We start from the raw sequence: 12,326 nt of genomic DNA, 5'->3' as shown, positions 1-12,326 counted from the left end.
CAGCAGTGGTCCCTGCGACCCATCTGCCCTCATAGACCGAGGTTTTCCAGTGGCATGAAGAGGTCCCATCAAGGAAGTCAGGACAGAGGCAGCAGATGTCAAGATCCATATAAAACCTGCAGAAATCCTCCATGGTCATCCTGTTGATGATAATCATGGATTTTTTAAAATTGGAGATTAACTTGAGTGATCAAAGAAAGTCACTTTAAATGAATAGTTAACTTGAGGCTGGACAACCTAGAGCAGCGATACTCAACCCTGCTCAACCAAAGAGCCGAAGAGCTGAAAAATACCTTTGAGAGAGTTCCATCTAAGGGGGGAAAAGTGGCAAAAAAAGGGTTAAAAAAAAGTTTAAGGTGGGAAAAACTGGTGAAAGGCAGCAAAACATGGAAAAAAATTAGTGAAAAGTGACAGAAATGTGCAAAAAAAATCAGTAAAAAGGTGGGAAAATTGAAAAAAGCAGCAAAGAGTAGCAAAGTATGGGGAAAAGTGGCATTTAATGGCAAAATTCAGCTTAAATGGGCGACAAAAGGGAAAACAACTGCGAATAGCATAATGCAGGATTAAAGTGCCAAAAAGAAGTGGCAAATAATGTGCCCAAAGCAGCAAAAAATGATTAAAGTAGAAAAAAAAGGTTAAAGTGGTAATACAAATGAGTGGAAGGTGGCAAAAATGGTCAAAAAGTGGCAATAATGTAAAAAAAAATAGTGAAAAGTGAAGGGCAAAAGGCGGTAAAGTGTGGGAAATATTGGAAAAAAGCAGCAAAGAGTGTAGCAAAAGTAGAAAAAATGGGGAAAAGTGGCATTTAATGGCAAAAGTCAGCTTAAATGAGCAAAAAAAAGGCAAAGTAATTGAATATTGCAAAAAGCATGATTAATGTGGCAAAAACAACTAAAAAGTGGCAAAAAGAAGTGGAAAAAATGTTCTAAAAGCACGTAAAAATGATAAAAGTGGGAAAAAAAATGGCAAAAAAGGTTGGGCAACAAACTGGTTAATGTGGCAAGCAGTGGATAATTTCTGAGGTTGAAGTTTCTCCTTTTAAAGATATTCTGGGGAATAATATTTCAAATTATGACATAAAAGAGCCACGAATCATCACAAAAGAGCCACGAATCATCACAAAAGAGTCATAAATTATCACAAAAGAGCCACGAATCATCACAAAAAAGTCACGTATCATCACAAAAGAGCCACGAATCATCACAAGAGTCATAAATCATCACAAAAGAGCCACGAATCATCACAAGAGTCATAAATCATCACAAAAGAGCCACGAATCATCACAAGAGTCATAAATCATCACAAAAGAGCCACGAATCATCACAAGAGTCATAAATCATCACAAAAGAGCCACGAATCATCACAAGAGAGCCAGGAATCATCACAAGAGTCATAAATCATCACAAAAGAGCCACGAATCATCACAAGAGTCATAAATCATCACAAAAGAGCCACAAATCATCACAGAAGAGTCACGAATCATCACAAAAGAGCCACGAATCATCACATAAGAGCCACGAATCATCACAAGAGTCACAAATCATCACAAAAGAGCCACGAATCATCACAGAAGAGTCACGAATCATCACAAAAGAGCCACAAATCATCACAAGAGTCATAAATCATCACAAAAGAGCCACAAATCATCACAGAAGAGTCACGAATCATCACAAAAGAGCCACGAATCATCACAAAAGAGCCACGAATCATCACAAGAGTCATAAATCATCACAAAAGAGCCAGGAATCATCACAAAAGAGCCACGAATCATCACAAGAGTCATAAATCATCACAAAAGAGCTAGGAATCATCACAAAAGAGCCACGAATCATCACAAGAGTCATAAATCATCACAAAAGAGCCACGAATCATCACAGAAGAGTCACGAATCATCACAAAAGAGCCACGTATCATCACAAAAGAGCCACGAATCATCACAAAAGAGTCATAAATCATCACAAAAGAGTCATAAATCATCACAAAAGAGTCACGAATCATCACAAAAGAGCCACGAATCATCACAAAAGAGTCATAAATCATCACAAAAGAGTCATAAATCATCACAAAAGAGTCACGAATCATCACAGAAGAGTGTTGAGTATCACTGACCTAGAGCAATGCAGTACCTAAATAATAACCAAGTATTTGATTTCAGTCTGTATGAAACAATATTAATGGATATTTTTATGGTATGTTTTCATAGGTGAAACATTTAAATAAATAGTGGTGGTCAATTCAAAGTATTTATTGTATTTTCATGTTTTAAGTTGTGTGTATTTTTATTAATTCCTTATTTATGCACCAGCTCAAGTGAATACTTTTAGTACTCTCTCTATATGAAACATTCAAACTGCATTTGAATCTAACAAATATTTCAATAATAATTGTAAATGAAACATCCTTACCAAAACTCCCCATCCTCAACCACGGCGAGGCACATCTCTCGGTCTTGGGGGCTGACAGTGTGCCACAAAGGGGACCTGTGGAATCCAGGAGTCAGAGAGAAAACCCTATCTCTGTTACTGTACATTATTTTCTCTTTATTGTTAAAGTTTCAGTGGCTGAAAGCTGTGCTGGTAGTTAATGTTTTGTGTATATAGTTCATGCTGACTGACCTGTTGGAGCGCCCTTAAATAATGAACACTGACAGTTTTTACTGTGCAGCGCCTCACTGCCAAAGAAAAGAAAGGCTCTGTGCTGTGAGAGTGTGCAGACATCACATGCCTGGGTGTTCAGTGGTAAACTGGCTCTTCTTCTTCTACTTCAGCACTACATGACACATTCTCCCATTAACATACAGAATGATGGCAGTGGATCCTCTGTGGAGGGCCCGGCTGTATTAAACTATTCCAGTCATTTGGATTTACACACTGCTGACACTCAGCCAACAAACTTTTAGTTGAGAGTTGACTTTAACCTGTTATCCCTGGCCTCTGTTATTAGGCTACTGCTCAAAATATCCATATCTTTAAATGAGTATGAGTCTGTAACTACAGGGTCTATTTGAATGTTCCAGGTACCATTATGAAGAGGGCACTTGTGAAATTTATTCAGAAGTGAAAATATGTGTACATATGTTACTGGATCAGAGAGAATCAAGTTGGCAAATGAAAAATTTCATTTTCACCTAATTCTTTTTGCAGTTTTAGCATATATATATATATATATATATATATATCATAGAAATAATGCAGCTGAAGTCCAAAACTCTCCAGTAGGTCAAAGCACCACATTTTGACATTACCTCTTTGAACTTTCAAGCCACTAGAGCACTAGAGGGTTATCAGGACAAAATAAGAGAGATTTTAGTTAAAAAATCTCAGGTATCAAACTTTTCTTTACTCATATACCATTATAGGTGGTCACTGCATCATGGAATCACCCCCCCCCCCCGTCACCCAGACCTCCATAAAGTTCCCTTTCAGAGGAAGTCTTACAAAGGAACTAAAGTTTGACACCAAGAGGAGCAGATTTATTTTCAACGGCACAAAAAGCAACACAAAATAAAGTGAAGAAACAAAAAGAAACTGTTGAAACAAATGGAAACTGCACAAACATGAGTAGAACTTTCAGTAGAGGTTGGGCTTTTGTGTGTGTAGTACCAGGCACCATCCTGTAGGGGGCAGATGTGTCTGGCTAGGTAGCACTACAGCCACTCTGATATGCGGTCATTGATTTGAGTCCTTTTTAAGTTGGATGTAGTGTAGGTAAAAATGGTTTATTTGGGCTTGTAGCTGAGCTTCTTCTGTTTAATTTGATGTGTAACATGACTATTTATGTGCACAATAAGACAGCACAGAGCAGGTTTGTTTGGATCAAGGTGAGCAGGACCAAATGTGGTCCCACTAGGGCTTTTAAAGTCCCTGCAAAGTGAAATCCAAAGTTTTTTGTCCTAACACCCTAGAAATGTGTGAATCTGGTTTCTGTAAACATGTGAAAACTCTGAGATCTACATGGGACTTAGAAAGTTTTTCACCCCTCCCTGGCTGGGTTTAATGTGGGCGGGGCCAATATGTGGACTCATGATGTCACCAGCCCCGTCCCTCTAACACTCCAATCTAAAACCACAGAGCAGTTCATCTCAGTCCAGTCTGTTGTTAGCTGATGTCTCTGCCTTTATTAAAGTGAACAGTCAGTTAAATGCTGTTTTAATGTTCACTGTGAGGTAAATTTACCAAATCTATCAGCCTCAGTGGTCTATGGATCACTGACAGCACCAGAACAGAGACTGGAGACAGGAAACAGACTTTGGCTCTTCTTCTAAGGTCAACAAAAGGTCAAGAGGCAGGATAATGGAGTGAGAGCTTTCCTCAAATTAGATTTAACATTTTTTAAATCTGAGAGGATTGTATTTCTCCTGAGTGGGCGTGGCTTCAGCTCATTCAACAGACACGCCCACACCATCCTGGAGCAGATTTTACTGCCTCATTTTTCACGATTTTGAATCTGAAATTGGATTTAGGGGTTCATAACACAGTGAGCTGTCATACAACAGACCTGAATACCGATTTACAGATTCACACTTTACAGGGTCTTTAATATTTTCCTTCAAAGCCACAGGTCGTTTTCAGCTGAATGAAATGCTACAAACCTTTACATTTGTGATTATTCTGAAGTAAACTGTCAATAAATACCAACAGGCAGCAGTGGTTTCTCTGACTAAAACAGTAAGTACCCATTTATTTGACCTTTTATTTCTGTCTGCGGCAGTCTTACCGATCACTCCAGTCCCCTTTCCACTCGCCTTCACCCCACGGGTTCCATAAGCGCACCAGATGTACTAGCACCCCTTGGCTCATCACCTGATCAATACGTTTCAGAGAAATCGGTTTCAATGATCATATATAAATATATATATTTATATCCTAGGTGTGAAGAACAACCGCCGTGTGTTCACCTGTTTGACTCCAGTAACAGTGTAGGCATGACCTTGGACCAGTCCATTTGGCAGGACAGTGTTTTCAGACGTCTCCTAAAGAAGAAGAAACTATTGTGAGAAAATATTATCCTGTAATATTCTATAGAAGACCAATGTTTCTTCATTTTCTTCCTCATCACTGGGACAACGATTACAACTTCACATAACATGAAGGGGACTACTTTATGTCTTGTAAACTAAACTCTTTTCAATGTAATGTCAGATTTCAGCTCCATAAACGAGCAGTAATGAAGTGTGACAGGAAGAGTCCCTCAAGCATAACTGACCTACTTAAATGAAGTGCATGTTTAGTGCATGTGCTACAGAGACCTGAGTCTTTGTTAGGAGAGCGTTTTTAGTTTCTCCCACTTATTTGGGTTAAGTACCGTCTGATAAGTTCATACATCAGCCTTGTTGTTGAACAGGAATTTATTGGACTTTTTCCTTTCCAAAACCCAAACAAATTCCATAAAATAATAATAAAATAAAAACTAAGATTTATCTGAAAATTCTTAAACATATTGTCAGAGTATCCCATGAAAAGCACCCAAATATTTCTGTAGATAGTCCTCAGATCTTTCAGTGAAACTGCCTCATAAATCAGGGGTGTCAAACTCAGCCACCGCGGGGGCCGGATTCTGAATTCAGGTCTAACCTGAGGGTCTAACAGGGTCAACATTTAACCATAAACTGCCAACCTCATTTTCACAGGTAATACATTTAAGGGGGAGAAAAACTGATGATAATGATTATGAGATTTTTAAAAAATCAAAATGATGAGTTTAAAGGCTCAAAATCTGAGATAAAAAGTCAAAATATTAGTAAAAAAAAGGTCAGAATACAAAATCAAGAGTGAAAATAATGTTTTCAAAAGGCAAATATATGAGATAAAAAGTTAAAATCAGGAGTTTAAAGGTCAAAATATGAGAAAAAATCAAAATGTTGAGTTTAAAAGGTCAAGATATAACTCAATATTTAAGATTGTGAATCTGAAAGGTCAAAATATGCAATGAAATTCTAAATTTAGAGTTTAAAAAGTCAAAATATGGGATTAAAATTCAAAGTTAGAAGTTCAAAAGGGCAAAATATGAGATTAAATTTGAAATCAACATCTTGAAATTTCAAAATATGACTTGAAATTTAAAATTGGAATTTGAAAGTTCACAATATGGGATAAAAAGTCAAACTTCTAAGTTTAAGTCAGAATTTTTTTCAGATGCAAATTGAAATTTTTAAATGAAAACACAAATTAATTTCTGTCCCGCATTCCTTATTTTCAATCTCATTATTTTTACCTTTTCAAACTTTTATGATGTAACAAAAAATTTTTAAATCTTCAAGGTTAGATTTATATTTCTATACAGGAGGAACTCTTCAGACCTGCGGGCCAGTTCTAATGAAAGTATGATATGATCCTGTGGGCCAGCTAAAACTGCACCACGGGCCGGATTTGGCCCCCGGGCCTTGAGTTTGGCACCCGTTTCATAAAGCCTTAAAATTCCAATAAAAATTTCTCCCAAAATTCCACAAACATTTATGAAAAATTTCAAGCAAATTCCCCAAATATAAAAGTAAATCCCCTCTTAAATTTCTTGGCAAATTCTAGAAATGTTCAGAAAAATTATCCAAAATTCTATGAAAATGATGGAAACATAAAAAAACCCCGATTTTTAAAAATAAAAATCCTGAAAATGTCAAAGGACAATCCCAAAACCCAAATTTCCAATACAGTTCCCCCAAATTTTGGTTAGAAATTTCCCATATTCCCCTGAAAATACAAAGAAACTCAAACAAACAAAAAACTCTCTGAAATATACAATATCCTCTAAATTTATAATAAAAAACTTGACAATTTCCAAACAAATTACCTCAAATATCCAAACAGGAAATATCCCAGCATTTCAAGCAAATCCCTTAAACTTTTCTCATGAATTCTAACTCCAAAAATGACGACTATAATGTAAGGTAATGTCCCCAGATGTGGACTCAGGGTCTTAGGAGGTGAAAACTGGCAGGCTTTATTTTCTGGCAGCTCTGATCAGGCAGTGCTTTTCTGTTACTACGACCCTGTAAGACCCCACAACTGGAGGCTGTTAGAAATAAAAATGTATTAACTTAAAAGTCCAATTAACTATTTCAGCTCTGTTTTTCTGAGAAAATGTATTTCCACTACTTTAAAGCTTTGACATCATCAGTTTTAACTAAAAAGTCTGAGTATTTTCAGCTTGTCCAGTGTGACATTTAAAGCAGTTTGTTTCCTGTGTGATGCTGTCTTTTTAACATGCCTGTGGCTGAATCCTCACCTGTTCAGGTGTTACACTTCTGAATGAATGAGCTTTTGTACCTGACCTGTTGAAACTCATCTTATTCCACATGAGAACAAAGAGGCCTGCTTCTGCTTGAGGTTCCTGATCTGTAAGTGTCGGCAGCTTAAAGGTGCAGAATCACATCCAATCAACCAACCAATCAGCATTCACTGAGGTAGCAAACATTTCCATCTGTTTTTATTCACCTTTTAAAATCCTAATTGGTGTTCCACCATGCATGGAAATAAACAGAGGCAGCTGGTGTGTGTATGTGTGTGTGTGGTAAATCAGTGCCTACCCCCTGTGGTGTTCCACAACCCATCAGGGACACAGACTGGCCGGCTCGGTACATCAGATCCCATAGGTTGTGTGGCGCATTCTTCAGCTGGACGCAGATGTGAACGCCACCGGTGAAGTCCCTCATGGCCTCAGCAGGAGTTCCAGCACTCATGTCACTGTAGGAACCACACACCCTGACAGGAGCAGCAGTCAGAGTAGCTACAGGTTAAAAAAGACTGATCGTTCTCAGATGTTGAGTTTTATCTGTGAGAAACACGACACCGTGTTCATACTTGGCGTAAGCTTTCTCCAGTAAAGCGGGCCAGAACTCAGCTGGGTCTCTGGAGTGAACAAAGATCAGTCTGCCATTGACTGTTGGAAGCTTGTCATCGATAATGACATCCACCCATCTGCCAAATCTCCAGAACTGAGTTGATCAGAATGAAGAGAATGAGAGGCAGAATTTACCAGAATGATTTACCAGCTTCAGCATGAATTCCATTTACACTGATACTGGTTTACCTTAAAGTGGAACAGGCCACAGTAGTCCTCGTCAAAACTCTGATCCGGTACGACTTGTTTGAGGATATCACTCTGGAATGTGAGCGCCCCAATAGATGCAAGAAACCAACAGTCTCCTGGTGGAGAAACGAAGCTGTCAGATGTGTGTCTGACCTCTGAATATCTTTAAGTGGAGAACTGTAAACAACGAAGGAAACTTCTTACCAAGGAGACCCTGACCAAAGTCAAACCTGGAAACTCCGTCAACCGTAAAACAGGGACTCTGAACAAGTTTCTGAAACAGAGAGAGTGAAGTATCAGCACAGCTTTCACATATACAGAGCTGTGATAAAGTATCTGCCTCCCGTCTGATTCCTGATGTTTCCTGCATATTTATCACATTTAAATGTTTCAGATCATCAAACCAATTTTTATGTCTCTCAAAGAAAACCCAAGTAAATAGAAAAGTCAGTTTCTGAATGATGGGGATAATAAAAATAAAAATCCAAACCTCTATGTCCCTGTGTGAAAAAGTAATCACCCCCTGAACCTAACACCTGGTTGTTCCATCCTTGGCAGCAAAAACTGAAATCAAGCGTTTGTGATAACTGCTGATGAGTCTTTCTCATCGCTGTGGAGGAATGCTGTCCCACTCTTCTTCACAGAACTGTTTGAACTCAGCCAAAATGGAGGGTTTTCCAGCATGAACTGCCCGTTTAAGGTCACACCACAGCATCTCAGTTGGATTTAGGTCCAGACTTTGACTAGACCACTCCAAGACCTTAATTCTGTTTATTCTGATCCACTCAGAGGAGGACTTAATGGTATGTTGGGGTCGTTGTCCTGCTGCGACCCAACAGAGCCTGATCTTGAGGTCGTGAACTGATGGCCGGACGTTGGCCTTCAGGATTTTCTGGTAGACAGCAGCATTCATGGTTCCATCAATCACAGCAAGTGGTCCAGGTCCTGGTCCAGACCATCACACTGCCACCACCATGTCTGTTACTGTTGGCATGATGTTCTTCTTATCAAATGCTGTGTTATTTTTACTCCTGATGTAACGGGCTGCACTCCTTCCAGAAAGTTCCTCTTCTGTCTGGTCAGTCCTCAGAATATTTCCCAGAAGTCTTGGGGATCATCAGGATGTTTGTAGTCAAATGTGAGATCAGTCTTTGTGTTCTTTGTTGTCAGCAGTGGTTTTGGCCTTGTAACTCTCCCATGATGCCGTTGTTGCCCAGTGTCTTTCTGATGGTTGAGTCATGAACTCTGACCTTAACTGAGTCAGCGAGGCCTGCAGGTCTTTGGATGTGGTTCTGGGCTCTTCTGGGACCTCCTGGATGAGTCTTCGTTGCACTCTTGGAGTCATTTTGGTTGGGCGACCTCTCCTGGGAAGGTTCACCACTGTTCCCAGTTTTCTCCATTTGTGGGTAATGGCCCTAAAACCTTGGAAATGTCTCTGTAACCTTCCCCAGACTGATGGATTTCAATCATGATGTGTTTTTCTCTGAGATCTTGTAGCCTACTTCACTTTGTCTGACAGCTTCTATTTCAGGGATTTCTACATTCAGCTAATCTGGAGGTAATCAGGTCTGGGTGTGGACAGAGAGACTGAACTCAGCTTTCCAAGAACTGTGGTTAATCACAGTTAACTCATGGTTTAACAAGGGGGCAACTACTTTTCACACAAGGTCAGATAGGTTTGGATTATTTCCCCCCTTAAAAACCAAATAATCACTCAGACACTGTTTTCTATTCATTTGGGTTGTCTTTGTGAGAGCAAAAATTGGTTTGATGATACGACACATTTAAGTGTGATTAATATGTAAAAACATCAGGATCAGAACGAGGGCAAATACTTTTTCACGGCACTGAACTAGAATAATACAATATCTAATTTTCTTTAAAAGACACATTTAAGATTATATATTTAAACTAGAAAAGCACTCAGAGGGCGCAGACCTCCGCCATTAGCCCTATCTCTCAATAGTACAGAATCTTTTAAAAAGTTCCTGGATCCAGACGGTGATCTGGATCACTCCCAAAATCTAATCAGGTCTTCCTTATGCCATTTCTGACATTTCCTGAAAATTTCATCAAAATCCATCCACAGCTTTTTGAGTTATGTTGCTAACAAAGTAACCCTGCCGATCACATGACCCCCTTGGTGGAGGTAATGAAGAATTAAAACTTCTAAAGGAATGGTTATTTGAGAGGGTTGGTGGTTCAGTAGATAAAACTGAGAAGCAGAACCATTTTTGACCCTCTGTAAAACATTTTACAACAATATCCTGTTCAAAATAAGGAACAGTTCAACCAAAGGAAGAGATGTGATTACTTACTTACGATGATAGAAAAACTGTACAGTTTTGCCTTATTCTATGTATTTTAAAAGCCAAATAATTCATGTTTGGAGATGTTGGGTTATAAGTAGGAACTTTCAACCCTTCAAATTTAGAGTGAAAACACTAAAAACATTGAAAATACACACCATTGGTCTTAGCCACTGGACTCTGGCTAAGTCAGCAGGGCTCAGAAGCCCGTCACCGATGGATCTCCTGTCAGGGGGGAACATATCATCCACAAATCTCACTTGCCGGATGAGACAGTACTGTTTCAGCTGCTCGAAGTCCTGGTTGAGGAACTTCTCCGGGTTGGCTGAAGTTCCATAACCATCTCTCTTGCGCCGCGCATTGATGATGTTCATACACACACCTGGGGGAGGCATGGCTGCACTTTCTGTTCTGAAAAGGAGATGAACTTGTTTCATAAAAACGACAGAGGTAATGAAACAACTATGGAAACACTCAATAACCCTGAAGATGCTGCAGGACTTCAGATTAACTCCATGCAGACTTCAGATTTGAATAACAGGCTCTTTTTGAGACACAAGACAAGAAAACTGCTCAATGAATTTTGTACTGTAGGCCATTGTGGGTTGGGCTGCATGTACACCGTGTTCCAATTTATCATGCAAGTGATATTTTTCTCTGATTTTCTAAATAGTCTAAAAGTCTTCAACCGTTAAAGCATAACTCAGGTTTTATCAAACAAACCTCCCAATGATAACTGTTTTCTTCAGAGTTTCAGAACATTTTATAGTTTGTAAAGAAGTGAAAATGGTCATGTGTTGAATCTGCAGCATTACAATACAACACAACAACTTTATTTATCCCTGAAGGGAAATTCAGTCGTCTGGGAGTCTCATCTGTTTACTGTAGAATTATACAGTCTAATAGCTGATGGTAGGAAAGATTTTCTAAATCTTCTGTCCTGCAGCGCAGGGACAGGAGCGTCCACCACCGTTGTTTCTTTGCTCACTGAGGGAGATATGAAGTGGATGATCCATGTTTCTCTGAATGGCCTCCACCTTGCTCAGTGCGCGTCTCTCCTCCTCATCCTCCAATGAGTTCAGCTTGATTCCAACAACAGAGCCAGCTTTTTTCACCAGTTTGTTCAGACGCCTTGCATCCTTGTGTTTTCCACTGCCTCCCCAGCAGACTGATAAAACATCTGCAGCATCTTACTGCAGATGTCTATTGATCGGAGTCTTCTGAGGCAAAAGAGGCGGCTCTGCCCCTTTTTGTGGATGAAGTCTACGGTTTTAGACCAGTCCAACTTATTATCCAGGCGTACACCTAAATATTTATATGATGTCACCACCTCCATGTCCACGCCACAAGTGTTCACTGGCTGAAGAGCGGGTTTGGATCTGCTGAAATCTATGATCATTTCCTTTGTCTTTGAGGTGTTGAGTAGGAGGCAGTTTTTGTGACTCCAGTCTGAAGGCACTTATCAGATCCCTGTATTCAGCTTCATGTCCATTTCTGATCCATGCCACCATAGCAGTGTCATCAGAGTATTTCTGGATGTGGCAGGACTCAGTGCTGTATTTGAAGTCTGATGTATACAGTGTGAACAGGAATGGAGCCAGGATTGTTCCTGAGCCAGAAAGATTATTTTGCTACAGAAGGCACGGTTCTTCTTTTTGTACCATGGAAGAAAGTGGTCAGTCAGAAACTCTACATACTTTGCCGAGGTCATTTTCACACCTTCAGGGACCCTAAAGGGGCCTACCAGCTCTCTCTTCATGATTCTGGTCCAGAACATGACTCCACCCCCTCCTTGCTGATGTCACAGCCTTGTCGGGACATGGTGGCCATCCACCAACCATCCACTACTCCTCCATCTGGACCATCCAGGGTTGCACGGCACTCATCAGTCAACAAGACTGTTTGAAAATGAGTCTTCATGTATTTCTGGACCCACTGCAACCGTTTCTGCTTGTGAGCATTGGTTAGGGGGGCTGAATAGTAGGTTTATAC

The 12,326-nt window shown here is 39.7% G+C and overlaps 1 protein-coding gene across 1 annotated transcript in view; it reads right to left on the bottom strand.

Moving 5' to 3' along the window:
• LOC121526592 (calpain-1 catalytic subunit-like) overlaps positions 1–10,729 on the bottom strand; it is a 26,105-nt gene extending 15,376 nt beyond the window's left edge. The window contains exons 1-9 of the mRNA XM_041813238.1: positions 10,493–10,729; positions 8,230–8,299; positions 8,026–8,141; positions 7,797–7,930; positions 7,523–7,697; positions 4,898–4,972; positions 4,717–4,802; positions 2,406–2,480; positions 1–140 (exon numbers count right to left, since the gene is read on the bottom strand). The exon at positions 1–140 is cut by the window's left edge and continues 21 nt beyond it. Of these exons, the coding sequence (XP_041669172.1) occupies positions 1–140; positions 2,406–2,480; positions 4,717–4,802; positions 4,898–4,972; positions 7,523–7,697; positions 7,797–7,930; positions 8,026–8,141; positions 8,230–8,299; positions 10,493–10,729 (1,108 nt within the window). The remainder of the gene's footprint in view (positions 141–2,405; positions 2,481–4,716; positions 4,803–4,897; positions 4,973–7,522; positions 7,698–7,796; positions 7,931–8,025; positions 8,142–8,229; positions 8,300–10,492) is intronic.
• Between the last annotated feature and the right edge of the window lie 1,597 nt (positions 10,730–12,326).

Source organism: Cheilinus undulatus, linkage group 18, assembly GCF_018320785.1.
Source record: "Cheilinus undulatus linkage group 18, ASM1832078v1, whole genome shotgun sequence".
Lineage (NCBI taxonomy): Eukaryota > Metazoa > Chordata > Actinopteri > Labriformes > Labridae > Cheilinus > Cheilinus undulatus.
This window is presented reverse-complemented; position numbering and strand designations above follow the sequence as displayed.